At 37.9% G+C, this 26208-nt stretch overlaps 3 protein-coding genes and 1 long non-coding RNA gene across 7 annotated transcripts in view; 1 reads left to right on the top strand and 3 right to left on the bottom strand.

The window, feature by feature from the left end:
* numb (NUMB endocytic adaptor protein) overlaps positions 1 to 23784 on the bottom strand; it is a 31241-nt gene extending 7457 nt beyond the window's left edge. For 2 of the 4 annotated variants that reach the window (XM_089463316.1, XM_018004360.2), the window contains exons 1-2: positions 22956 to 23570; positions 13252 to 13279 (exon numbers count right to left, since the gene is read on the bottom strand). The gene's annotated coding sequence lies outside the window, so the exon portion shown is untranslated. Of the gene's footprint in view, positions 1 to 9917; positions 10439 to 13251; positions 13280 to 22955; positions 23571 to 23642 lie in introns of those variants that run through there. The other 2 variants (XM_089463317.1, XM_018004359.2) reach the window with 2 other exon arrangements.
* On the top strand, positions 20531 to 23195 carry LOC149269962 (uncharacterized). The gene is made up of 2 exons (XR_016268859.1): positions 20531 to 21415; positions 21718 to 23195. It is a non-coding gene; the product is annotated as an uncharacterized LOC149269962 (long non-coding RNA).
* An 87-nt stretch (positions 23785 to 23871) lies between the features above and the next one.
* On the bottom strand, positions 23872 to 24351 carry RpS28-like (Ribosomal protein S28-like). The gene is made up of 2 exons (XM_018004361.2): positions 24069 to 24351; positions 23872 to 24007 (listed from the first exon to the last, which is right to left on the bottom strand). Exons 1-2 carry the CDS (start codon positions 24196 to 24198, stop codon positions 23940 to 23942), a joined length of 198 nt encoding a protein of 65 aa, XP_017859850.1. The 5' UTR covers positions 24199 to 24351; the 3' UTR covers positions 23872 to 23939.
* Positions 24352 to 24470: 119 nt separating this feature from the next.
* On the bottom strand, positions 24471 to 26174 carry LOC108609886 (cytoplasmic dynein 2 light intermediate chain 1). The gene is made up of 2 exons (XM_018001658.2): positions 25571 to 26174; positions 24471 to 25512 (listed from the first exon to the last, which is right to left on the bottom strand). Exons 1-2 carry the CDS (start codon positions 25775 to 25777, stop codon positions 24601 to 24603), a joined length of 1119 nt encoding a protein of 372 aa, XP_017857147.1. The 5' UTR covers positions 25778 to 26174; the 3' UTR covers positions 24471 to 24600.
* Positions 26175 to 26208: the final 34 nt, after the last annotated feature.

The following is a 26208-nucleotide window of genomic DNA, read 5'->3' as shown; positions in this document are numbered from 1 at the left end:
TTAGGCTGTTATATGATACCAAACACATTTTTCCCATTAGCTGTAAAATAACAACATGCTGATTTCTTATCAGACACATAATATTCATGTTATCTTATAGAGAAACAATGACTAATACCAGTTTTTATGGAGCTGCTTGAGTAAGAGTGGGCAGTAGCTTTCTTCTTCTTCTACGTCTGCTTTGGTGCAGCTAGATAACCACAGTTAACTGTAAATCTAAGAAAACAGGTTTATATGGATTTATGCTGCCCAGTTCTGCTCAGCTGGGGGATGTCGCCGCCTCTGCAAGGGCAGCCGAAACGGCTGGCTGGGGCGTTGACTTGTGGCCATTGTGGCTGGATGCTGGTTTGACTGCATTTCTTGGCTGGAGGCACCTCGTATTCTAGTCTGGGCGTGGCTGCAGCTTTCCGAAAGGGTCAGCTGTAGCCAAGCTAATCAAATTGTGCGCCTAAGCCGTGAGATTTAGATTTGTGCTGGCCCCAAACAGCTGCGGCCTGCTCATAATGTAGGTCACTCAACCAAATGCTTTTCAGAGTCAGAACACCCAAGTAATAAAAGGTGATTGCTTTTCTGTAGAAGCATTACCAAAAGTATTTATAGGTCACTTTCAGTTTTATATATAGATATATTATGTGCAGTTGACAGGCATACTGAAACAACATCAAATATCCTATAAAATCCTCTCCAAACTAACGCATAGCACTCGATCAAAATATATCTCAGCTCTCTGATGTATACAAAACTGTATCGCAGTTATTTGATTTATAATGTAACTCAGCATATTTTGTTGTTTGTTTTCATTATGATTAATTTGGCTCGAGAACTGCGTGAACGACACGTTTCGCTTATAAACAAAATACTAATGAAACTGCAGATTTAAGAATACAACAACAACAACAACAAAAAGCCTATTAAGTCACGCTCTAAAACTGAACATGATTCCAGCAGTGACAACAACAATGGGCCACCAACTGAACATCATCCGAATGGGGGGTTCATTCAACCACTAAGCCATCCGCAAACAGGTTCCACTCGACCATGAGGAAAATCAAACAGATCGGAAAGTAGTTGAGATACATGCTCAGACTATAAACAGATAGATCTATACACACACGCACACATGTATATACAATATATCCACGTAAAGGTAAAATCAATGTTTGCTTCATATATAAAATTTGTATATTTACCCTGCAGGCTAATTAACAAAGGCCATAAAATCTTATACCATTTACGTCAGTGTAATTTCCAAGCAACTTTTAACCAGATAACAATGGATTAATATCTCTAGATTTAGTGATGCAAAGAAGCTGCCTCGAATCTAATCAATCAGAGAGAATTTAAAAGAACTTAAATCAAATATAGATTCTTTGCCTTTGACTCTGATGATAGTGAACTAATAAAGTCCACATGCCAAAGGGAAATCATCTGATATCAGCTTGAGCACATGTTAGCAATGATATTTATTCATCTATAAATCATAAGTCTCGCTGATCTGTAACACATGACACTCTCATGACATAATGAAATAATGAATAACCGTAAATTAGCGTGCCACAGCAAATGGCAAATTTCTGCCTTTAGACGCCATTAAGCAATTAACCCCCATGACCAATTTGTAGCGCAGTCATTGACACTGCTAAACCAGACGCCTATCCCCATGTATATATCAAGCAGCATACACTTACTATATTGCCTAGTAATACACTAATTAACATTGGCGCCCACTAGAGCTGCCTAGTGAAGCTTTCTATGTCTGTACAGAGGTCTGTTATTAATTGAGCACCAGAAGTTGTTGCACACGCGGTAGACTCTGACCACAGCTGCGTCTATCCAGCTTCGGTCGGTTGAATGATCAGGAAATTCTCATTGTCAGAGATGCGACAGGGCTAAGTTGAAGGATTTGACAGGCCTACCGATAAGCCTGGATTAGTGCTAGCTGACTAAATCCGTTTACTCATAGCACTGTTCCTCCTCTCTCAGCCTAAGTCGCTGCAGAGGGATTAGCTTACAGGATAACAGTGCAAAGGCTGAAACCCTATACTGACATAGCTAGATTTAGATGGGTGGGTCTGGAAATAATTACAGAGTAAATACTGCAAATATATAATCTCTGTTGGTTTAGACTTCAGAGGAGTTGCTAAAATTACTGTAATTGACATACCACAAGGTTGGTGCTAACTAACTAAGAAAATATGGTTATACCTCGGGCTTCTTAAGATTTTAGCTCTAAAGACAACCACGAATAAGCTTTAATTTAGGAATATGTCTTGAAATATGAACAAACTCAACAAAGAGACTTTTGAATGTCATAAATACGACATCGAAGCTCTATATATTGAAAGTATCTGAAGGGTGGAGCCAGAGAACTGAAATAAGTATTTACGAAATAACTGAGAGTGTGATGAAAGCTTAATTTAATAAGAATTCTCTAGAAGAGAGGTACGATAGAAATACTGAGCCCATAGTAGTCATTGTTTCGATTGATCATTATTAAAATGATGATCAATGTTAAATGAAAGTAGACTTTTTAAATCCGGCAAATCATTATTAAAATTAAGGTCAGCATTAAATGAAATCAGACTTCTCTACATTCCACATTATTCTCTGTGAACTAGGAAACAATTAAAAATGCGAATCTATTCATGCCTCTCACATCAGTAGGTAGTTCAGTCACAGTTCAAGTCAACCCAATGTCAACCCAGACAGAATATTCATATAACATATATATACGTGCATTCCTGGATGCATTCAGCAGTTCACACGCTTTGTGGTGGCAAGGAAAAAAATTAAAAAAGGATACACATTTACGGCTTCCTCTTCTTTTTTCCTTTGGCCAGCTTTCTGCGCGTACTTAATATGCAATTATAATTATGCCGCCCGGCGTTTTGTCTTCTGGCCTCATAGTCGGCCAGACGGCGGATCGAGGGTTTACCAACCACCAAAGCTGAAGCCAAATATGTACACAGCTACGATGCGACGTCCTTTGGCACCAGCGTATGTAGTCCTTTCCAACAGAACAGCCAACAATTCTGTTGGTTCTCTCTCCTTCTGCCTCTTTTTCGATTCGTAAGGGGGGAGGGTTTGCTTATCGGAGTGTCGGAATTTAAAATTTGTAAACTCGCCGTTTGTGTTGGTGGTCGTGGGAATTTTCATAAAAAAAAGTAAATGTCAAATTAATGTGGCACATAAAAAATGAAATAAATATATGCACTTCATACACGATGGCTTAACGGATGCTTAGCGAAGTAATTAAAAGTGTGTTTCAAGGCAATTAGGCTCTTCCTGTATAACAACAACAAACGTATGCTGAAAATATTCTTTTCGAGTTCTAGTTAGTCAAAACCAATGTGAGGAACAACACCAAAATCTTAGAGCAAATCTCAGAGCAACTGAAAATACAAAATTCCCACACTAATGGTCTCTTTTAAAACCATATTCGGCTGCCGTGTTTCCTCGCAAAGGGTTGCTTAAGATTCGCACTGAATTAGCTGCAAAACAATACCCTAAGATTTGTGCGACTGCTCGCAAGATGACAAAGAGTTGCCTGATGCTGCGATGCCACCAATGTGATGCCCAGCATGCACAGACGAGACAAATTCACACGATGGTGCTAAAACGCACCCTTAACTGCTCGGCTGGCACGACTAGGCGCCTAAGGGTAAGCCCGGGGAGCAGGGTGCTGGGTGCAGGGGGTATATGCATAGCTATGAACCCAGACCAAATGCAGCCAGCCCTAATAACCAGCTGCATTGCCATGTGCTCGGCTGTTGAAGTGCGTAATTATTAGCTGTCAATTGGGCGTTGATCGGGCCATGACATTTACCTGGACACCATGGGAACTATCTATGAGAAAATAGATTTTGCATTCTCGCACTGAATCTGTACATAAATCTGATCGGCCCTTCCCTAGGCAGCTGATGCAATTGTAAAGGCCATAAGCATAGATGCCCCACTACCCTTCACATTAATTAAATCCCTTGGACCTAAAGACTTCTAAGAATCTCAAACTTCCCAATATTCATAGATATTTAAGCTATTAAGATAAAGTCCAGTTTTTCTTACAACTTATTTACAATAAAATCCGTTGAAATACTTATTTTACTAATCAAGTTGCCTGCCTTGCGAACTCTCGTAAGCAACCACTTGAAAACAAGAGCAGGAAACCAGGAGCGGAAGTCACAAAAGTCGTTAAAGAAAAGGACTGCATGTAAAACATATACAAGCATAAATTTCAAATATGTTTCGAGTATATCTACGTGCTACACACACACACACATAGTCTTTCTCGCTCCCTCTCTCTCTCTCCCTCTCTGCAATCTCGAGGCATCTGCCAAAAAAAGAGAACTGAAAACAAAACAAAACATTCGACAGCCATTGCAATCGGTGCCATCTGCCAGAGCTATACGTATAGACTCGAAGGCACGCTTCGTTGTTAATGGCGCCGACATGTGTTCGCTGCACGTGGAAGAGTCCTTGGAACTGGGAGCCAGCTCTAACCAGCTCTAATAGGCACATGTCCTTTGCGGGATCTTGTTATTTGATTTGTCTGGCTCCACAGGTAGAGCAAGAACACACTTCAGTTCGCTACGGTTTGCTGCTAGCTGTTGCTGATTCGAGCTCTAAGGATATGCACAACAGCTGCATAGAAGATATCTGTGTATATGTATCTTTATCTGTGACTATGTACATGTGTGTATATACATGTATGTATTTGCATTCGTGTGAGTGTAAATGTATCTGATTACATATGACCATATATGTCTGTGTGGCTTTCTACTATTGCAATCTGTAAATTTCTATGGGCAAATCTGTATATGCATCTGAGTATCTCAATCTTAGTATCTGTATCTGTATCTGAGTATCTGTATCATATTATCTGTTAAGGCACTTGGAGTATCTTTATTTGAGATTTTGTATCTGAGTATCCGTATTTGTATCTGAATCTGTACCTGAGTATCTGTATCTGAGTATCTTTATCTGAGTATCTGTATCTGAATCTGTACCTGAATATCTGTATCTGAGTATCTTTATCTGAGTATCTGTGTATGAGTATACGTATCTGTATCTAAGTATCTGTATTTGAGTGTCTGTATCTGAGTATCTATATCTGCACCTGAGTACCTGTATCTGTATCTGAGAATTTGCTTATCTTAGAATCTTCATTTGTATCTGTATATGTATCTTTTGTCTTGTGTATGAATCTCAATCTCAGTATCTCTATACAACAAGCTCTGTCTATTAGTCAGTGTATCTGCAGCATTATCTAAGTATCTGTATACCTAAATATGTATATGTTTGGCAGCGCTTCTATGTCAGTGAACCTTAATCTTTTTTCTTGTATTTACAATCTGTGTTTGTATCTGAGTATCTTTAGTCCTGTATCTGAGTTTCTATATGCTTCTCTTTGCCTATATATCTAAATATCTACAGCTTTATATATATATACCGGTGTATTTGTAAGTTTGCATTTGCATAGGTTGTATTTTGTGATCGACTTGAGTAATGCGTGGAATACCTGTATTTCGCATTCCTAACAGAAATGACGGAATGACTCAACATACACACACACTCGCCTCCATATACAAAGAGAGTAGAGTGAGAAATACACACTCACTGAGTGATAAACCCGTTTCCGCACAACTCGTTTGAACTGTCACTCTGCATACAACAGCAAGTGAGGCTCGCGTAAGAATCATAATCATATGCAGTTGATTCAGCTCGAACAAGCTATCAATACAAAATTTAACATCAGAGCTCGACACATTCATTACATGATTAAGTATTCATAGCTCATATGCAAAAGGCATTCCAGGCCGTTTGGAGTTTAAGACCTCTGCACAAAAATCCCTTCGACTTGGGGAGAAATTCACTTGAACCATGAATAATTGTATGCAAAAGAATGTTACAAAGCTCTGCAGAACTTTCATATTATTCAATAACAACAATGAAATAAAATATTGAAATTTATGAAAAACGTTTTATATTATGAGATAAGAAATAATCGAATTTTAAGGAAGTTCGATTTTCTATTCATGCCTCGTATCGCTTCGAATTCTTGTTTGTAGAAAAATTGTGGGTAAGTTAACAGTGATTTACATATAATATATATGTAAAGTATTTATAATATATAGTATAATATAATATATGTAAACAGTGTTTAACAAAAATCCACGTACTACTTGAACAGGGATTTCGCATGACATTGGCAAACAGCGAACTGTCTAGAGTGAGAGAGGAGCGAATCTGCCTTATCTGGCACATCAAACAGAAATTTTTAGGTTTTAAATATTGTCTCGCTAAGATAAGGTGGAGCTGCTTTTGACAGTGAGCCAAATAAATATAATCCACGTGCAATGTCCCAGAGATGTTGATTTCAACTGCGCTTAGCATTAGATACGAACAGTATGTGCTTTTGGCAAATTATCTAACAAATTTAAATAGACTTTTAGCTAACGGATTCATGGGCAACGGAGCATGACAGCTTCTGTCAGGCGCATTCCCTGCTCGCTCTGATTGTTATTGTTAACAAAAACGTAAAACAAATCCAGAACGAAATCAATTTAATTGTGCGCGAGAGTGTGACAAAAAGTATTGTTGCTCGCAATTCGCATTTGTTTATTTGGCGTAAACGAGTTGCAGTGCAGAGCGCCACTAAATGAGAAGTTTGAAAGAGCGATAAGTTAGGCACCTGCCGCCTCGCACAGGTGACAGTGGGGCGCGACAGTGACAGTAATCGATAAAGCGGCGCGACGTGTAAACAAAACAAAAAGTCTATTTACGGAAAGCCAAAGAAACCCCTCATGTGTGTCCCCAGTTAACAGGAAAAGACAGCTAATAGACAGGCCAGAATAGCCACCGAAAAAAAAAAAAAATGTCTCATTGATTAATTTCAATTCCACACACGATACTATCCGCATAACAGCCATAACCGTTATTCAGTTAATCCCATGAATAGGTGGAATTTAATTGTTTTAATGAAATTAAATTTCAAACATCCAGTCTTTGATTTGCATACAAAGTTCGAACCAGAGCTGCAAATGAAGCAAGCCATGAGCACAGCGAATACTGGAAAAATGCACTCGAAACGAAAAAAAAACTTTGTTTCATCTCGTATAATCTGACTCAGAGCAACGATTAGTCCAAATTTAGAGTGCTACAGTAACATTAAAAATAAGCTGTACATTTTTATATGTATAAAATAGGTATAATAGAACATAAGTATAAATACTATATAATGGATTACGATTCAATATATTCTAAGTCTTGGAGAATATCAAAATATGGTAAGTTTATTATTTAATGAATTATTATTCAATATAATCAAGTTCCTAAGGGATATACAAATATTGTTAAGATATGATGCCCTGTTGACTATTACCATAAAGCCTAATCGTATTTATGCCCAGTTAACGATTAACTTTTCATTTTCTAAACATTATTGACCATCAATGCTGATAACATTAAATGAGATCCTCTCTTGCCACAGGAAACCTTAAGGTGAACAAACTTGAAATGCATTTGTAATGCATAAACTATAAGAAGTATAGAAGAGCGCCTATTAAGCTGTGCCAACTAATCGCAGCAACATTAAAGAATCAACGTAATGACAAAACGTTTACATTCGCAATTAGCCAAGTTTAATTTCCTGCCATAAAAACTTAAAAGTTTAAGAGGCAGACTCTGACCGGCTATAAAGACAGACGCATTCCTGGGGGAGGCATCTAGCCAGTCAGCCAGCCAGTCAGACCTGATAGTTTAAGTGCACTCTCATTCCGCGAGACATCAGCATATCAGCCAAGCTAATGAGTTGGCCAAGCATAATTGCCCTATGGCTAGAATACGTGAGAGCTAAAGGAACGACTAGAAGATGCTCTATACAACTTTGAGTTAAGTTTTACTAGAATCATAGGATCATCATCATGATGAGTTCAATAATACATATATACTAGAAATCAGGGACTATAGCTTATATAGCGACTTAGACCAGGCTTCAGCTGTCTGTCTGTCTCATCATAAGGCTCATCAACTGCAACATCATCATCATATATATCATCAGCTCTATCATACTCTGGGGTTAATCAGAAATATAGCCTTGAAGAGGACAATAAGAGAGGCAAAGAAACATTTTTAAAGCTGATGCTTCAGCTCACCATCATGTTTCTTGAGAAAACCGCTTTAAACAGAGCTTAAGCTCATGTTTTGAAGATGTGATCTAAGAGCAGTACGAAGTTGGCTTCGTAGGTTCCTCGTGTTTGCTTCGGGTATGCCTTTGGTGTTTGTTGAACTTGCGGAGCACGTTCCAAGCCACAGACGGAGATGCCAGCGATCTCCAAGAATGCAGTTTGGCATAAGCGAAAGGCAAGTGAGAAAACCAACTGGAAACTGGTTTCAGTCAAGCGATTGCACCAGGCGGGCCAAACAGTTGTTGTTATTGTTGTTTTTCATTTTTCTGTTTCTTTTGCTCTTTGTTTGTTGGTATTTTCATGTTCTTACTTTTTGCTGTGGCTTGTTACCGGTTTTCGGTGGGACTCTAACCTGCGGCTGATGCCTGGCTTTTGGCCGTAAGTTTTTGTGGCCCCAACATTTGTTGCTTAAGCTCGTTAACTTTGCTTTAAGTACAACACCTTGACAGTTCTACGAGTGATTCATTCAAAAGATTTATCTTTCTCTCTCTGTGCTAGAGAATTAGCTATTCGCTCTGGCTTATGGGATATAAGCCAATTCACAGCTTTCAAATACTCTCTAAATAATGAGTATGCAAATAGGGAAAATGTAAAAATTATGTTGAGTGGGTGAGAACTGTGTAGAGCTATCTGGGGCCCTCATACAGGAAAGTATCTATTGTTATGAGCACTCTCTCCACTCTTTCACATTAGCTGGCAACTAATTTCATTGGTTCATAATTAGTATAATTTCAACCACACCTACTCGAACTTGGGTATTTATTTACGTATTTCCATTTACAGACCAACAAATTAAAACTAAATTCATACAAGTTTACAGAAACATATATATTTGTATATTTGTTTTCGCTGTGAGGGCATTATCTAAGGGCATTATCTAACTGACATTGCCTAAACAATTGTTTACTTTGATATCTCTCCAAAAACAAAAACAAATTACAGCCTTTACTCATATTTCGCAATGAATCATCTATGCATAACACACACATGGAGATATATATAAAATATAAAGATCTACAGTCGATTGCAGTGCTGGCTAATAACGCTAATTGCAAATATTAGTAAAGCTCGTTAATTGCGATTTGCGAGTTGCCCTGTTGGAAATTTGGAATTATGTTTGGAAAACATTCATAGACAGCGCCATACTTCATTTATCTATGAATATAAAAATGGGGAAAAAGATAGAAAATGAACCAGGTCCGCCTCAGTTTAAACAGCTGCCAGCTGTGTGTCCATAGGCAAAGAAGCCATATCTTACCTACCTACATAGCTAAGTCTCCGTAGTGATAATTATCGACCAATCTTTGGTATTTATTTTCTGTTTATACGAACATTTATCTAACATACTTTAAAAACTTCAGTTGCCTGCTCACAGTTATTTCAATACATTGCAGAAACGCCAAAGCTAAATATTTGTATACATACAAAAAAATTCAACAAATTCAGGAATTATTTTATATATTGTATACGAAAGTTTTGCGCAGTCCGATCCAAAAACCTGTACACAACAACAACAGCAGCTACAACAACAACAACAACAATTTAAGAATCAAAGAATTGTATGCAAATGATTACATTTCATGCAAAAACTCGTTTTCGGATTGAGAGTCCAGTGGAGTCGTACCATCCACAATATATACTATATAGATCTACATATATGTCACTTGAGTATTGTTGTTGTTGTTGCTGCTGTTGTTTTGCTTTTGCTTGACATTTGTACCAGAGACATACCATTTAAGCATTGTATTTGTAGTTGTATTTGTATTTGGAGAACTGTTCAATTTTCTATCCAAGCGCAATTAAATCCAGCTATGTATTAAATTTTCGATTATCATTTGGCACGTTCAATTAAATTTTGTTTAGGTCACCAAACCGGTTTTCTAGCATTATATAATCTATACCGATTTATATACTGATTTTTATATATTTATACATATATATACATAGTTATTATCTTAAGCACTTAACAAACTTCACGGCACCGTAAGTGATAGAGAAACAGCACGATTTCGTAACACTAGAACACCATTTGATCAAGCAGTACCTGGAATAAACGTAACGTAGTAACTTAACCCCCCGACTTGGTATGTAATATTACGCGGACATGGGCTTTACGGAGCACCACCACCACCACCTAGTGTGGACTATGCAGACTGACGAACTGGCGAACTGTCGGTCAGCGGGCGACGCGCTTTCCAGAGAGGTTTGTTCGATTCGACGGCTCAAATTTGTCTACTGTACTGCTGCAGCGACAGACTGGCTCGAAACTCATTTGCCAAGCACACACACACACACACAGTCGAGCGCAGAGCAAACGAGCGAGCGACCGAACGATAGTAAAAGGTAGAGAGGAAGAGAGCGGTAGAGAGCAAGATTCGAAGAGCGAAGCGTGGTGACAGCTGTTGGGCTTTGTACATACTATACATACACATACATCTACACATCTGTGTACACACACGCACACTCATACACGTGCGTGCATGAGTGTTTCGCGCTCTTGCGATGCGCCTGTGTGCGTGGCTTTGCCCAGTGCCATTGTATTATTATTTACTACCAACAACGGCAGTTACCTCGAGACCGAGAGCGGCGACACCGATAAAATTGCTACGCGTTTTGTTCAGCTTGTAGATTTCGTGGAGTAGGCAACAAAATAGATCGGCCAGTTGAGCTCACGAAATGCGCTATAGCCAAGAGAGGCTCTTTGCTTTAACAGATCATGAACTACGAATAAATGGTGATACATACACTATATGATATGGTGACACATATATTATATTATTATAAGCGAAGCTAATGTTCTAAATATGTTTTAATGCAGCTCAAAGAAGATAAGGTTATAAGATGACCTATTATTCACCAAGAAATCATTCAAATATTTATACGTATAGAAGTACGAGAGAATTATATTTATGTTATATATTAAAAAGAGAAGCCACTTCTCGAAGCATTCAATACCTGACACTTTTCGATCTTAGAGTAAAATTTAATTTCATTTTCAATTATAAATCTCATTGGTATTTTACACAAAATTACTGTTATTAGTTCTACATTCAAAATTTATTTTTAAATTATTTTTTGTTGGAAATATTTGAATATTGATATTCAAGCAAAAACAATAGAATTATCTATAATACTATTTGTATACTAAATATTCTCCCACTGAAATGCCTATACACTCCACTATTTGTAATGTAGGGCATTGAAAACCAGTTGTCGGTTCTGCAGCTGCCAGTTTTACTTACAAACACAGACAGCCATGCCTCCAGGTCTGCGCTATGTGACACCGACTGGAAATCATTCCCGTCCGAAGAGAATTGTTTTCTTTTTTGTTTGTTTTTTGTTGCGAAGAAAGAGAAAATCAAAAGAGAGCCAAACTCGTGCATCATATATCAGCAATATATAGTTAGAGATCGGCGTCGTTAATCAATAATATTATACAACGCCATGACAGTAGCTGGAAATTGATTAACTGAACCAACGAACTAACAATTGAACTTATCGTATCGTACCGTTCAAGTGACCAACCTGGTTTCCACGGCTGCAATGACGAATGATCAATCGAGCTGGCAGCGAACAAAGCAATAAGACAAGGTCGTTGTGTGAAGAGAAACACAGATAAATGCAAAGAGAGAGAGAGGCCCAGTCGTTTCATGAAACTGTTGTTCTGTGCATGTGATGGAAAGGTCGAAGACTGAGAGACAGAGAGAGAACCCGAGTGAGAGAGTACAAAGAGCAGCTCTCAGCATTGGAACGTGCGAAAAATTGCAATGCAGCGGCTTAAAGAATATGCGTGTGTGTGTGACTGTAAATATATACGAATATATGTAGGTATCTAAATGTATATACAAATTTATTTAGTGTGTGTGGTTTGCTTAATGTAGATATGAGTTAGGTAGCTGAGCTGGTACACAGGTAAAAATGCTCCCAATGAATCGTGAAGCCAGCATCGATTGCTGAATCAAGAACTAATATTCAGAAAATGCTATTTCCACACATAAAGCAGAGCCAACTCACACTTTCATTTTGTCGAGACCTCAACTGGGCAAAAGCCCCGTTAAAAGTCAATTTTAGCAATTTGCCTAAGAGCCAACAAAAGCTAGTCAATAGCAAATGTGCTAAACAAACTACAATTGCATTGTCTACTCCATCAGTCAGGTACAGTTTATATATATTCGTATAGTATATACATCGCTGGCGCTCCTAATGCCAGACTAAACCACTCCCCCACATAGCCACCCAGTGGATAGACAAAAGATAAGCCACTAACAATGCCACGATTATCGAATAGCGAACAGTGGATAGCGGATAGCAAAAAGCGAATGTGGATTGGGGATTGAGGGATTGGCAACGACCACAAGCTGAGAAATCAATGTCGAGATGGCTAGACAAAAGCCACATGTTGAACTAATCAGAAATTCAATCAAAATGTGCAAATGCAGCCGTCAGATGTAACAATCGAAACAATACAATAAAACGTTTCAAAACGATCAAAACAACTGTAATGAACTCGATCGATATACATAAATGCATTCGCTTATTTGCGAGACTAAAATAACTTGTGTTTACCCCTTAGTTATGCCATAAATTCAAATTTCATAAATTCCCTTTTCGATCCAAAAACCATCTTCGTAAAATCCAAATACGTCGTATGTTTTGTGAATAACTATTTGTGGAATGTCGATTGGTTTTTTATTGTTTCTGTTGTTATTGTATTATTTTTTTATGGATATATAAAATAGTTGTACTATTTTCTGTTATTTTTCATATATTTTTTTTATATTACTTTGCTTGACATTTATAAAGAAAATTGATTAGTTTTTGAAATGTTTATTTATTTATTTATTTTTTAAATGATGATTTTTTTTTTTGCTTTTTGATTTTTTAAGTATTATAAGTATTAATTATATTATATAATTAATTTAATTTAGATATTCTCTTTATTTATTTTTTTCTTATTTATTTATTTTTATTTTTACTTATTTATTTTATATTTTTTTTTTTATGTCGGCACTTGTTTCTCTTAATGTAAAGTAAAAATTTAATTTTTAATGAATTAACAACTTACCTAAATTTGAAAGTTTAACCGTTGAGCACTGCAAATAGAGAAAATGAAAAAGGTATTTTAGTTGCAAGTCTTCGAATTAAAATTAAAATTGTTCCCCATTAAGCTGGCTTTAAGAGAAATGCGCTCTTGGGCACAAGCTTAAGAGCTGGCGCTGGTTAATGGCCACGACATTGTAGGTGCTTAAAGCGCGACAATTACAAAAAGTTCTCACAGTCATTAAGGTCGTGAAGCATCGCTGGTCTCTTGTTTACAATTTGTTTTCTATACTATCCTATATATGTATATGTGCTTACATATGTATGTATGCATGTGCATAGTATATGCACGCACACACACAGACAAGGCAGACATGCAGCTGGCCTGAGTGCTTGGTGCTTGAGTGCTTCTTGAGACGCTAAAAGCTCAAGTGTGGCTTTGAGCATAGCTGAAAGCTCACTCAGCCTATGCGACAAAGTTTACTCTCAGCTTAAACATGGCTTGGCAACAAAGTTCAACGAACTTGAATAGCTTCTTTATTTGTTTTACCTTCACATATTTAAATCTTTTTTATAACCGCCCACAGAAAATGTTCAGTTTTTATAGGGTAACTTTACCACTGTAAAATTTCACGCCCATTGCTCAATAAAAAACCAATTAGCTAAGGGTTGCAGCATCCCTGCCACTATTCGCAAGTAAATAAATAATCAGAATAAAAAATCCGTCCAGGCGACAGATATTTTCAAGTGCCTGGCGCAAGTCTTAAATGCAATTAAAAACAATTTAGCCGCTTAGATGCAATAACCGTTAGATTGCTCTAAAAAATAATAGTTAAATTGAGAGCCGTTCCTTCTGCGGGGAGGGCACCGCCGGCATTATCAGCCATTTAATTAAGGGCGACACACTGAGGCGTGAGAACCAGCAGGCGGTGCGCATTAAATAGATTATCGTCCTGTAAGTGGTGCTCGAGTGTCTACGCCACCCCACTTATGTATGTGATAGTAAATGTGTAAAATTTAGCTCTTGCCTGAATCAATATTTATTATTGCCATATTTGATGACGAAATAGGCTACTAATTCATTTCAAATTAGTTTTATATTAGCTAACTTTATTACCCCTACTTCAATGCCAACTTGTGCACGTTCATCTTCGCTGTCCTAAAATTAATTTAGGACAAATTCATTTAGAAAATACGTTCATGAAGAAAATGTCTATTATTTTAACGTTACAACCATATACTATGTATATGAAATATAACAAATGTTAAAATATTGCAAAATTAAACACATATCCAAAAGTTGAAATGCAAAAAATAAGGTATCTAATATTTGAAACATCAAAATATGATATGGAAATACATATTTCAAAAATATAGTAATAGTTATTAATTCCAATTCTAATACTTAAATGCACTCAACGGGATTATAAATATGTTGCATACTTTTGGGCAAGCGTAAAAAATAAATGCGAAGAAAGGACGCAATGTTCCTTCTAAAAATAAAATATGTGTGTATATTTTATAAACATACATAACAATATTTCTCTAAATAAAACATTACGTAGATTATTCTGCCAATTATAGGCAACTCCATAAATTCATGATAAACAGTCATAGATTTCAATGATATCGAAATCATTTACTTGAATATATTTAGAATTATGAATTCATATAAATCTTTATATATATCTCTCATAAATATATTTATATATATAAATATATACATATATATATTTGGGGTTGACTGAGTTTTAAATATCTTTAATTTAAATTATTTACTTAATTATGCAAAACGAAATTTAAAACAAGTAAGAACGTTGCAGTCGGGCGTTACCGACTGCGGAATACTCATTCACATCCCATCAACAATTTAGTAGTTAAGTTTCGTTCTAATACTGTAGAATATACAGGTTTTTCCGATTTGCCACGCCCCAACTGGGCGTAGACACCTCATTTTTGGTCAGTTTTTAGAAAGAGATAACGTTACCCTAACTGCAAAGTTTGAATGCTTACCCTAAAAAAATGTGAAAATTACAGGGTATTTTTCGATATGCCACGCCCCTAAAGAGGCGTAAAAATTATTTTTGGGGAATCGATAGAGGAGGCTACCAGTAACTCAACTATCCAAATTTGAAGCTTCTAGCTATTATACTTTAGGAGATATAAACTTTTGCGGTTTGCCACGCCCCCTGTGGGCGGACATATATCCGACAAAACTTTTTGGTCTTGGGTGATCAGTCCGAGTATATATACAAAATTTGAGGTCTCTGCCATCAATATTGTCCAAAATATAGGAGAATTTAAAAAATCACTATATCTTCAGGTCCGATTTGCCACGCCCCCAACGGGCGTAGACTTATAATTTATCTTCAGACTTTATAGAATCATACCATTAGCTGACGTGCAAAATTTCAGCATTCTAGGTTTACAACTTTAGGAGATACAGTTTTATCCGATTTGCCACGCCCCCAATGGGCGTAGATATATCCGCCATAGCTCGTGATCTTGGGTGGTCAACGCGGACCTAAGTACCAAGTTTCAGCTTTCTAGCTCTTCAACAAACATGATTTCTGGTATATCGGAAAATGCATTTTCCGATTTGCCACGCCCCTAGTGGGCGGATCGGGAAAATTTTAACACTTTATAAATCGGAGATATACACGAGTATGTGTTCCAAATTTCAAGTCTCTAGCTTCAATAGCGCCGAAATAGATTGCGTTCATACGGACAGACGGACAGACGGACAGACGGACGGACAGCAAGACGGACATTGCACAAAACCAATATACTGATTCACTTTCGTGAATGAGTATAAAAAAAAATGTGGAGATTTTTTAAGCATACTCTTATTAAATGATCTCACTTATCATTCCTTATTTATCTTACAACTTTATCTAGTCATTTATAGATAATTATTATTCATTTATTCACTTAACTCTAAGATATTAATCAGGACATATAATTCAGACATTTAAAGTTAAAAGCCTCAATAGCCTCAAAATATCGTCATGACTAAATTTGCCATCTTTAGAATGTTTAATATTTCAAGTATATAAAGACTCAATTTACTGTCGCATGTGCGAACAGAATGCGTAAAGCAATTCCATTAAAAGTATTTATTCAGCCCACCTCAAGCCCCCCGCTCTATACCCATCTTGCTTCCAGCTATGGATGTGGATCTCTTCTTCCAGCAGCAGCTCTGGCTGCAGCTGAGACTCTTCGCAAATTATGGGCAGGGAAATGGGAATGAAGCAGCACACTCCCAAAAGCACAGTGGCGCAATTCAAGAAAAAACGTGACAAAAATAAAAAAGGAAATATTGTTGAAGCTTAACAACAAAAAGAGCTGATGACAAGTCAACTCTCATTTATTTACTTTCTCTTTTTTGTACAACAGTCAAATCAAATGGCCCCACTGTTCAGCTGACAAATGGAACGTGCCTGTTGCGTTGTGTGGGTTGATGCTAAAATTGCAGTAATGCAATTTCTGGACCAATTCCCTCAACTGAAGTGCTATAAATGTGCCAGGCTATGTCAACTCCACTCGCCTCATCTTTGCATCTGGTTATACATATAATGTATGTATATACATATTTATATATAATATATATGTATATATGTATATGTACAAGATTGCTTACTCAGCGGCTGCCACTGCTCAAGGTGATATTTTCGTTCAATTGCTCTGCTCGTTCGTCATACGCATTGCTTCCTGTGGCTTCCTGCATTAATACCAATTCGTTTGATTGGCTGCAAAATTAATGAGCTTATTGCCAGTTCTTCTGTAAAGTGAATTTACACAGTCCATTTGCAAACACACACACACACACATACTGTCGCATGGCCCACGTGAGTCAATACTATGGAGGCACCTCCAGAGGCTTTGGGGCGTGTCAAAATTGATTGGTCTTAAGGCGAGCTGGCCGAAAGATTGATGACGGTTATAAAAGTGCCTAAAGTTATTGCCCTAGCCCCAACAACACCCACAATGTCGTTTACTAGCACCTACGCATCCGCACACCTGCACACACACACGCACACATAGCACTCACACACTTTTCGTTCAACTACCTTCGGCCACGCCAAAGTCATTTCCTTTGCCAACGCGCAGATTGTATCGAAAGTTGTTTTGCCGCTGCCAATTCTCAATTGCACTTGAGGTTCTTCTTCTCAATTCGAACTCGAGTTCAACTAACAATATATAATAGCAATATTTATCGGGGTGTTTCTTCTAAAATTACTGCCATAAAACTGAGAAATCGCAAAGACCTTGAAAATCTGACTGGGTGACTCTTGCCTGGCAATTGCGGTTGCGTTTGGTCTGATATATTTAAATACTATTTATTTAAAGCTCATTAAGAATCTATTATTATCGATAGTGAATGCAAAATTAATTTATTTATTAGGCACTTTTAAATTGAAAGGGTTAGCCTTTCAAATTATGTACTGCTTTCTCAAGTCTTTCTTATCGTATTTTGCTCTCTCTTTATTTCTCACTCTTTTGCTATTTTGCTTTCTCTAGTGAATTTGCTTTGTTTATAATAACTCATTGTTTTTATAACAACTACACTTAAATACTTCTTCAGCGCAGTCGAACAAAATACTCCCATCGGGCTGGTAGTACATATATTATTGAAACATGTTTCGGTACTTCTTTTGGGTATATATTATAACTGTTTAAGCTATTATTTAGTTGATTCTGGTCTTCTGAATACCCTAAAAAAGTACTCTAATATACTTGGATATTATGACAATAGCATTTATTAAAATATCGAGGCTAATTCAAGAATAATTCCAGTCTTTTTCAATGCATTATTTTAAGCGCATAAAGAGCTATGTAGAGTACTCTGTTTCTCAAGGTCGTTCACTCACGACTAGAGCACTATTACTTCTGGGAAGCTTTTTTATAACGATGGAGATGAATGAATTTAATAAATATAATTATTAATATTAATCAAAATTAATCATAAATCAAAATATTGACTGACGCGCTCATGGAGGCATTATTTACAAAAGGCATTATTACTTCAGGTATGAATAAAAAATATAAATATTATAAACTGAGTTACTGTTCTGCTGGGAAAACATTTTTATATAATTTTAAGTAAATTAAAAACATGTTTACATATAACATATAAATCTAGATCTCGAATTCCAGAGAGAAAAGTAAGATAATAAAATCAATAGAATTTTAAGTATTAACTTTAAGTATATTGAGTTTATGTCGAAATTTAATTCATATCTAATTAAAATATGCCTAAATTGAATATATCTAATAATTTCAAGTAAAGTATCATACAATTACTTTTAAATTCAATAAATTGTGGTATAAATATGAAGTAATACAAATTGTTATTTGCATTGGCAACCCCAAAACAGTGTTTGACATAGTCGAACATTTTTTCGCACGCCCAAGTCTTTAAATCCTGGATATTCCCACGGGAAATATGACTGGCACGCGCTGCCCAACTTCTGTGTTTGCCCAACTCAGGTCTTGGGCCGCAAAAAGTTGCACTTGCAACACACAAACGACTGCCGCAGCGCGGCTGAAGGATAATGCGCCACACACGGCAAAGCGACGTCGAGCAAACACTGGACGCGCCTTTGTCTTGGGGTTGTTAGCCTCGTCTGGGCTGTTGCTTGTTAGTTCTTGGCTTGCTGTGTGTCTGGGTGGTGGGTGGGTGCTTAAGGGGGTGTGCCATTGACGGAAATCATGCAAAAACGTGCCGAGTGCACGAGTCCTAAAGGAACTGAGCACATAGACAATTCTTCGAGCCGCCCTCACTCGTTTCTGGTTGTGACAGTTCCTGGCTTTTGGTTCCCCGCTGCCCCAATTCCAACTTCTGACTAATTCCGTTCAGTTTGCCGCTAACTGACATATTAATAGCTCGCACAGTAAACAGCAACAACCACCAACAGCAGGCAACTAACCCCACAGAGCTTGCCGTGTCATTCATTGGGTCGAACCCTAGCCAAGATCTAATTGCTTTAGTAAAGTTAACAATCCGTCGATTGATTGACTGATACCAATTAAAAAATTTAAATGGATATCCTTGATATGCGACAAATTAGTTTAATAATCAAGGATAATTACTGAAATTTCCTACTATATGTCATGGTAAATGACAGCACAAATTCATATCCAAGTTAAGCTAACGGTTTGCTGTTGACCTGTTCTACAAACTGACTGTAAATTACATATCCATGACTAAAGCTAGAAAAAATATCCATATCTTTCATGAGAAGTTTCATTTAAATATTAACTACGAACTCATCTAACACTTAGGTGAGATTTACGAATTACTTAGCCCATTTTTGGTTAACTGATGACACAGCGGACGAGTCCACCAACACACAAATTTGTAGATGGATTTGGGAATCAGTGTGGGAAGAAACTGCATTTGCTTTTAAGTAGTCAATTTATAGGTTGCTGGGTGTAATGGCATAGAGCTTAAAATTAATTCCTTGATATGATTAGAATTTACTAGTCGGATATCTATAACTAGAGTATCTTTCAGTCGGTTTTCTATAATTCGGGTATCTCCGAGTCAGGTATCTCGTGGTCGGACATTTCATAATAGAAAACCTTTCTAGATGGAAAGGACGCAACCTGTGGAGCGAGTGCAAAGGTTAAAGAGTAATGAGTCTGTACCTTCAGAAGCATATATAAGAATTGCTTGAAGCTAATTACCTCTACTAATGGACAACGCGTCATAGATGACAGCAGAGAGTGCCTCATAATGTTGAATGAAAGGCATTTAAAGAATTGTGATACAAAGTACAAGTTATGCACACGTTATGAGTGTCGCAGCCACACACACTCCACACGGCATCCGCAGCTAGAGGCCCCACACAAAAGGGGGCCAGAGCCGGAGCCAGAGTCAGAGACGGCGCAAGAGCTCGATAAAGTTGTGAGAACAACGAACTTGGTTGGTTTGGTTTGCTCAGAACCCGGCTAAGTGAAGGTTTTGCGGATGCCGCTGTGAGTGCGCGCTGTCATGCTTGGCTGCTCATTTATGACCATAGAGCACAAGGCACATTGAGGCAGTAAGTGAATGTATCTCAAAGATACACGCAGAGTGCTCAGAGTGCAGCAACTGAACAACTTGAAGTCATAGCTGCTGTTGTGATTGTTGTTCTTGTTGACGGTTCAGTGATTGTGGAACCGTTCTTCAGATCTCTACTTCCCATATAGAAAGAGGGAAAAACTTTGACTGTGATTTCGAGTGCAACAGCTGGGGTCCAGTTAGTCATGCTTGAAGTGCAGCTAGTTAGGAACACAAATTTAGCTGAAGGTAACTCATTTTTACCTTTAATGTGGACTAAAAGGAGTGAGCAGAACTTTTCAACAGATTGCTCTATATGAGTATTGTCCAGGTAGGGAAAAACTTTCTACTTAAAATGTGTCGCTAGGCCATGAACAGTATTAATCTTGCTCTTAATCCTTACATTAAATATATATCTTAAAGTAAAGCGAGTCTCAGGGAACTCTAATTCGTTTTTTTTTTTTTTTTTTTCTCAGGAAGAATTCAACTGCTTCTCTCTTATTGAAGTCCCAATATTGATGACAGCAACAAATATATTTTCATCTATATATATAAGTTCTTTAGAAAGGTATGGGAGAAGATAAATTGAGTCAATTTACAAATACTTCTTCCAACTGACATGCTGTGAACGTGCTCGAATACTTTCTTTTCGTGACTATAAATCAAAGGCAAACTAAAATGCAAAAGCTTTGCGGTATAATGTGTGGATTATTTGTTCTTGCTTTCGCGATTGTACCTATCAATTTAAATTTTATCGAGTGAAAACATGACAAACGACATTGTAGGCGGGCGCTTAACGTTATCAAAAAAACCTTCGACAAAGACAAAAGTTTCGAATATATTTGGATATTGTTTCATTTTGTGTAAGAATATATAAATGTTTATTTCTGTAAAATGTGTCAACAGTGTTTTTTATTTTTTATTTTATCATTTAAGTACATTCGTTCCACTCTAATTGTTTGGAAATAATGAAAGCACACATTTATAGTATTTCTACACTCTTTTTTCTCTAGGTAAATGACTTGGGCTTAAAATGTATTATGTATTAATGGTCTATTTACTAAGAGCTATATTAAATCCAGAGCGCTTACACAAACTTTATTTCATAATTGATTTGATGAAAGGCTGGAAAGGGCATAGAAAGGTAAGTGAAGAAAACGACCAGGCGTATGGATGTAGGCAATTATTATATATGTATGTATATTATATGAATACACATTAAAGGTAAGTAGGTATGACAAGAAAGTTTGTTCCAGTCTAGACAGCTACCTTGAATTACGATGCCTACCAATTTGGTGGTGAGACTTACTAATACTACTACATACTACATACTTACAAAATTATGTAGAACATATACATATACCCCAAGCTGTCGAATGGTAGAGTGCTATTTATTTTATATATTATAATATATATTATATTCAAATATTTTTTATTTATTTACAGATATTTCAAACATTGAGGAACAGCTCTGAAAACTGTATGAAGTCAGTTGAATAATGTCCATCAAGAATATAAGTTAAAAGTTTTAAATTTTCATTAATTATCACATTTTATATTCGTTTTGTTATAATTTTAACATGCTTGAGAGACTAATTAGCATTTGAGTGCAAATCGTTTCATATGTATTATTTATCTTTAAACGATACTCAGGTCAATACATGAGAAGCGCTGTTTTAAAGCAAAAGTCAAAAGTTTTAAAATATATTGAGTATGAATGTAATTTAAATTCCACACAAATGCTCAACAATCTTAAAAAGGTAAACAATATATTTAATGATTTCGAAAGCTGCTATGACTAAGCGTTGTTGGGTTCATTAAGTCCAAAAAAGAAATTTTTGTAAATGAATGATTTTAAAATTATATTTGATAATACTGTCAACTAGTCAACTAGTTTAATACCCTGTAAACTGCAGATATAATATAAGTACATACTTCATAACTGAGATGTTTGTTATGCATATAATCTCAACCCAACCAAGTTGTAATCAATATATTCATTTTCAGTCAATTTAGTACTAAAATCCATATAATATATCGCGATATATCTAAGTAATAATTGCGAGTGGGCGGCATAAACAAAAGCAGCGTAGGGCAATGCACAGATGTAGTGGGAAAGGTCGGCAACAACAGAGAATCTCCATTGAGATTTGGGGGATGAAACACTCAGCCGTAATTTCAAACATATGGTAAGGAGCTAACACGCACACACACAAGCAAACACACACACACACACACATATACACACACGAGCATGCACAGGGCGACATTTGGCATTTGGCAATGTGACAAGAAAAATCAAATGCAGAAAAACGCCTGTTAAAAGGTAAGCGGAAACGGAGCAGCAGGAAAGTTGACGTCGTTGACGAAACACACACAAAGATGTACATGCAAAGAAACATACATATGCATATATGTATGTAAGTTTGCGTGGACACGAAATCGGCAGCAATAAGAGTGCCAACGCAGAGCTGCAAAGGAAGGAAAATCAATAATACGGCGATTTCGGCTGTTGCCTTTTGGCTGCTGCTGCTCTGCTGCTGCTCTGCTACTGCTCTGCTACTGTTGTTGTTTGCCACCGAAATGTGTCACGGCGAGGGAGCATCGAAATTGGAGCAGCAATTTTTTTTAGGGGAATGTTAATAGAAAGCTATTAATAATTGGCTAACAAAATGGCAACTCACCTGTTTTAATAGGTTTTGTGAGAACTTGAGCTATTCGCTCGTTTGTTTCTTTATTTTGTATTCTCCTATTTTGGGTTTCTGCTTCAAGTTGAAGTTCACGTTGAAAAAAAAGTTAAGCTTATTAAGCTTTAAAATTCTGAAAATACTCCGCTGTGTGTGAGTGTGCGTAGGGAATGTGTGTGCAAGCGTAAAATACAAATACATGTGCACGCACAACTCCAACTCCAACTCCAGCTCGATTACACAACAGCAGCGAAAAACTTCACGAGCCGAATCGAAGTTGAGCGAAGAGGCAATGCCGAAAAAGAGTCGAATGCTTTCATAAATACGAATATTTTACTTTTATCTTTGATTTGCTTAGCTCCCTTTTTTGTGGCCGTGTTCACACTTTTAATTAATATATATTTCGTTAAAAATCAGCACTTGGCGGAGTTTAACTGTTGTCGAGTATGTGTGTGTGTATGTCGGTCGGTCACAGCACAATCTCAAAGGCACACACAATTACATGCACAACATGTATACAACGAACGCACTACTCTGACGTTGCCCGCCGCTCGACAACAACGCAACGCAACAACTGCGATACGCGAGCGCGCACCATCAACTGAGCACAAGCCGAAAGACGAACGCCAAAAGTCCAGAGCCGAAAGCCGAAAGCAGAAAGCAGAAGCAGAAAACAAAACGTACCCGAAGTCGTGGCGTCGCCAATGAGTGTAGCTTGCTTACGTTTGGATATTGATGGCTTGAGAGAGTGGGCAGCGCAGTTGCGTTGAGCGTCGATTTGAAAAAGCTTTCGCGAACAGCTTCTTCAGCAGTTAATGGTAACGGTACAATACGTTAATGTTTCAAGCCCCAGCGGCAATGCAACTCAGTTTACGGTGCTGCCAACTGTTTTGTGAAACTTAAAAGCGCCAAATTTGTAAAAATTTTGAATTTTATTGACTTTCTAAATTTTTTAAACTAATCTTTAAACTTGATTGATTACTATTTGGGAAGCCAAACATCCTGTAATTCGTCTTTAATATCAATAATATCGCCCAAACGAACGGGACCTTTCGAAAAGGTATATATTATTAGAATTGAGACAACAAACTGAAAATTGTATCAATTCACCTTTGACTGCTTTGAGCAATTGCATGCGCGGAAATTTTAACAGCTCCACACGAACCTCCGTGAATAGACCCCTTGCCCCAACTCGACCCAAAACCTTTACAACCCGGGCCGGCGCGGTGGGCGGTTCCATAATTGATAAATTTATTTATATGTATACAATAAAATACACTGAACCATATAAAGACGTGATACTCTTTAATTGACTTTCTGAATATACATATAGGTACGTACATATATTTGGAAATAATTCTCTATGCTATAAGATTGACATATTTGTATACATCTTCCAGAGTGACTTAAAAGACCTGGCTATTTTCAATTTTAAGCAATTTGACGATGAAAACTAGTATATTTTTTATTTTTATCATAATACACGCTACAGACCTTAGAAGACTTGTGTACTTCTATTAAACTGTCTTTTATTTATTAACGTCAGTACAATATACACCGGTAGAATATAATAGGAATAATATTTATAAATACAAATATGCGAGCTCCCACAGTCCCCATAACAATCCACTTATATCCATAATTAGCTAATCACACTTTCAAACTTTCCCCGTAAGTTAACATCTCGCAGAATGGCAGCTAGTTCCTCGTCCTTCTGGGCGCGCATATCGTCAATGATGGATTCCTTGAAGCCCGCATCCTTGGCTGGATCTTGAGGCAGTTGCTGTTTTTGTTTCTCCAGCTGCAGCTGTGGCACTTCAACGCTGAGGGTGGCGCCAATGCGCTCCACACTACAGCGTCCGGCGATCTCCCCAATGCCAATCTGAGCCCAGCTATCGGTGCCAAACCAAATGGAGAGCGCTTCATTGTAGTCCGTAACATGTCCGCGAAACGGATTGATGGGACTGCCAAAGCCCAGATGACTAATAGTATCCCTGAGCACCTTGGATAGCTTGGGCAGCTTATGTGAATAGAACAAGACGGCGCCACCGATCAGGTGCGCCATGGAGCGCAGGCAGCGACACATGTGCTTCTTCAGGGCCGGCTCGAAGTCCATGAAGATATCGTACTTTCCGCCCACAAGGACAACGGGAAAGGGCAGCAGCTCCAGCGTGTTGAGATCCTGCTGAGCATGTTTCACGCGCTCCAAGGAGCGCCGCTCCAGATACTCACGCAGCTGTGGGGTCGCCTGCTGCAGCATCCGGCTAGCCGTGTCCCTCAATCCTCGATACGCGCACTCCAGATCCGCCCAGACGCGCTGCGGCTGGGACAGATCGATCATGATGAAGGCTGACATCTGTTGCAGTCCATGCGTGCGCATCGGCACCTCCAGCAGCTGCTCCGCATTGTCCAGGGAGCCCAGCTCCCAGACGTTTAACACCTGCGCATGCCGGCCGCTGCCCATGCGACGACCATAGCTGTACTCCAGCGCCATTGTTGGACGTGTCGTCTGCTCGTCCCGGTCGAAGAACCTATTTATAGCCATCGACTTGCCCTGCAACGAGTTTCCCATTGAGTCGATTCCCCCATAAAGCTGCCTTGGCCAGACTTACCACACACTTGCTGCCCAGCACGAACAGGGTGCGCTCCTTGGGCGCCGTGGTGCTAGCCTCCAGCTGACGCAGACGCTCCTGCTCCTCGGCCAGGCGTCCGGCTATCTCCTGTATGGTGCCCGTGGCACTTAAGCTGCTCGGATTGCTCTTGTCCAGCATGCTCCTCAATTTTCCATGAATCGTGTATAAAAACTGCGGCAAACGCATGACATAGGGCAACACTTTGTTTTGGCTTCCTCAAGTGTCGCCATGGCAATCTGCCAGAGTGGCCGAGTCCTGCAATCATAGGAGCTGTTCGGAACTGCAGGGCAATACTAAAAGCAACCAAATAGGGGTTAGAGTTAGAGCTAGAGTTAAAGTTAGAGTTAAAGCTAGAGTTATAGTTAGAGTTGGAGTTAGAGCTAGAGTTGGGAAATATAAATATATGTATACTATACAAAATGTATTTCATTTTGATAATGCCAAACGGCAAATAGATATGTGCCATCTGAACAGATATGGAAAACAAATAAGAAATAGCAATTTTGGGCACAATTTAAAAGCTTTATGAATATTAAAGCATTAAAATGTCAAATATGTATGCAATCTGATGAAGCATAGACACAATCCTTAATGGTTCGTGTCTAGAATACACGTGA

The sequence above is a fragment of the Drosophila arizonae genome, chromosome 3 (assembly GCF_054131065.1).
Source record: "Drosophila arizonae isolate 15081-1271.41 chromosome 3, UAZ_ARI_1.0, whole genome shotgun sequence".
Taxonomy (NCBI): domain Eukaryota; kingdom Metazoa; phylum Arthropoda; class Insecta; order Diptera; family Drosophilidae; genus Drosophila; species Drosophila arizonae.
The sequence above is the reverse complement of the archived record's forward strand: the minus strand, read 5'-3'. Positions and strand labels throughout refer to the sequence as shown.

Coding starts and splice junctions, on each gene's coding strand:
- LOC108609886 (XM_018001658.2), bottom strand. CDS start 25,777: ATGCGTTTGCCGCAGTTTTTATACACGATTCATGGAAAATTGAGGAGC. Junction 25,513..25,570: donor TGCTGGGCAGCAAGTGTGTG/GTAAGTCTGGCC, acceptor AACTCGTTGCAG/GGCAAGTCGATGGCTATAAA.
- RpS28-like (XM_018004361.2), bottom strand. CDS start 24,198: ATGGAACCGCCCACCGCGCCGGCCCGGGTTGTAAAGGTTTTGGGTCGA. Junction 24,008..24,068: donor ATTGCTCAAAGCAGTCAAAG/GTGAATTGATAC, acceptor CCTTTTCGAAAG/GTCCCGTTCGTTTGGGCGAT.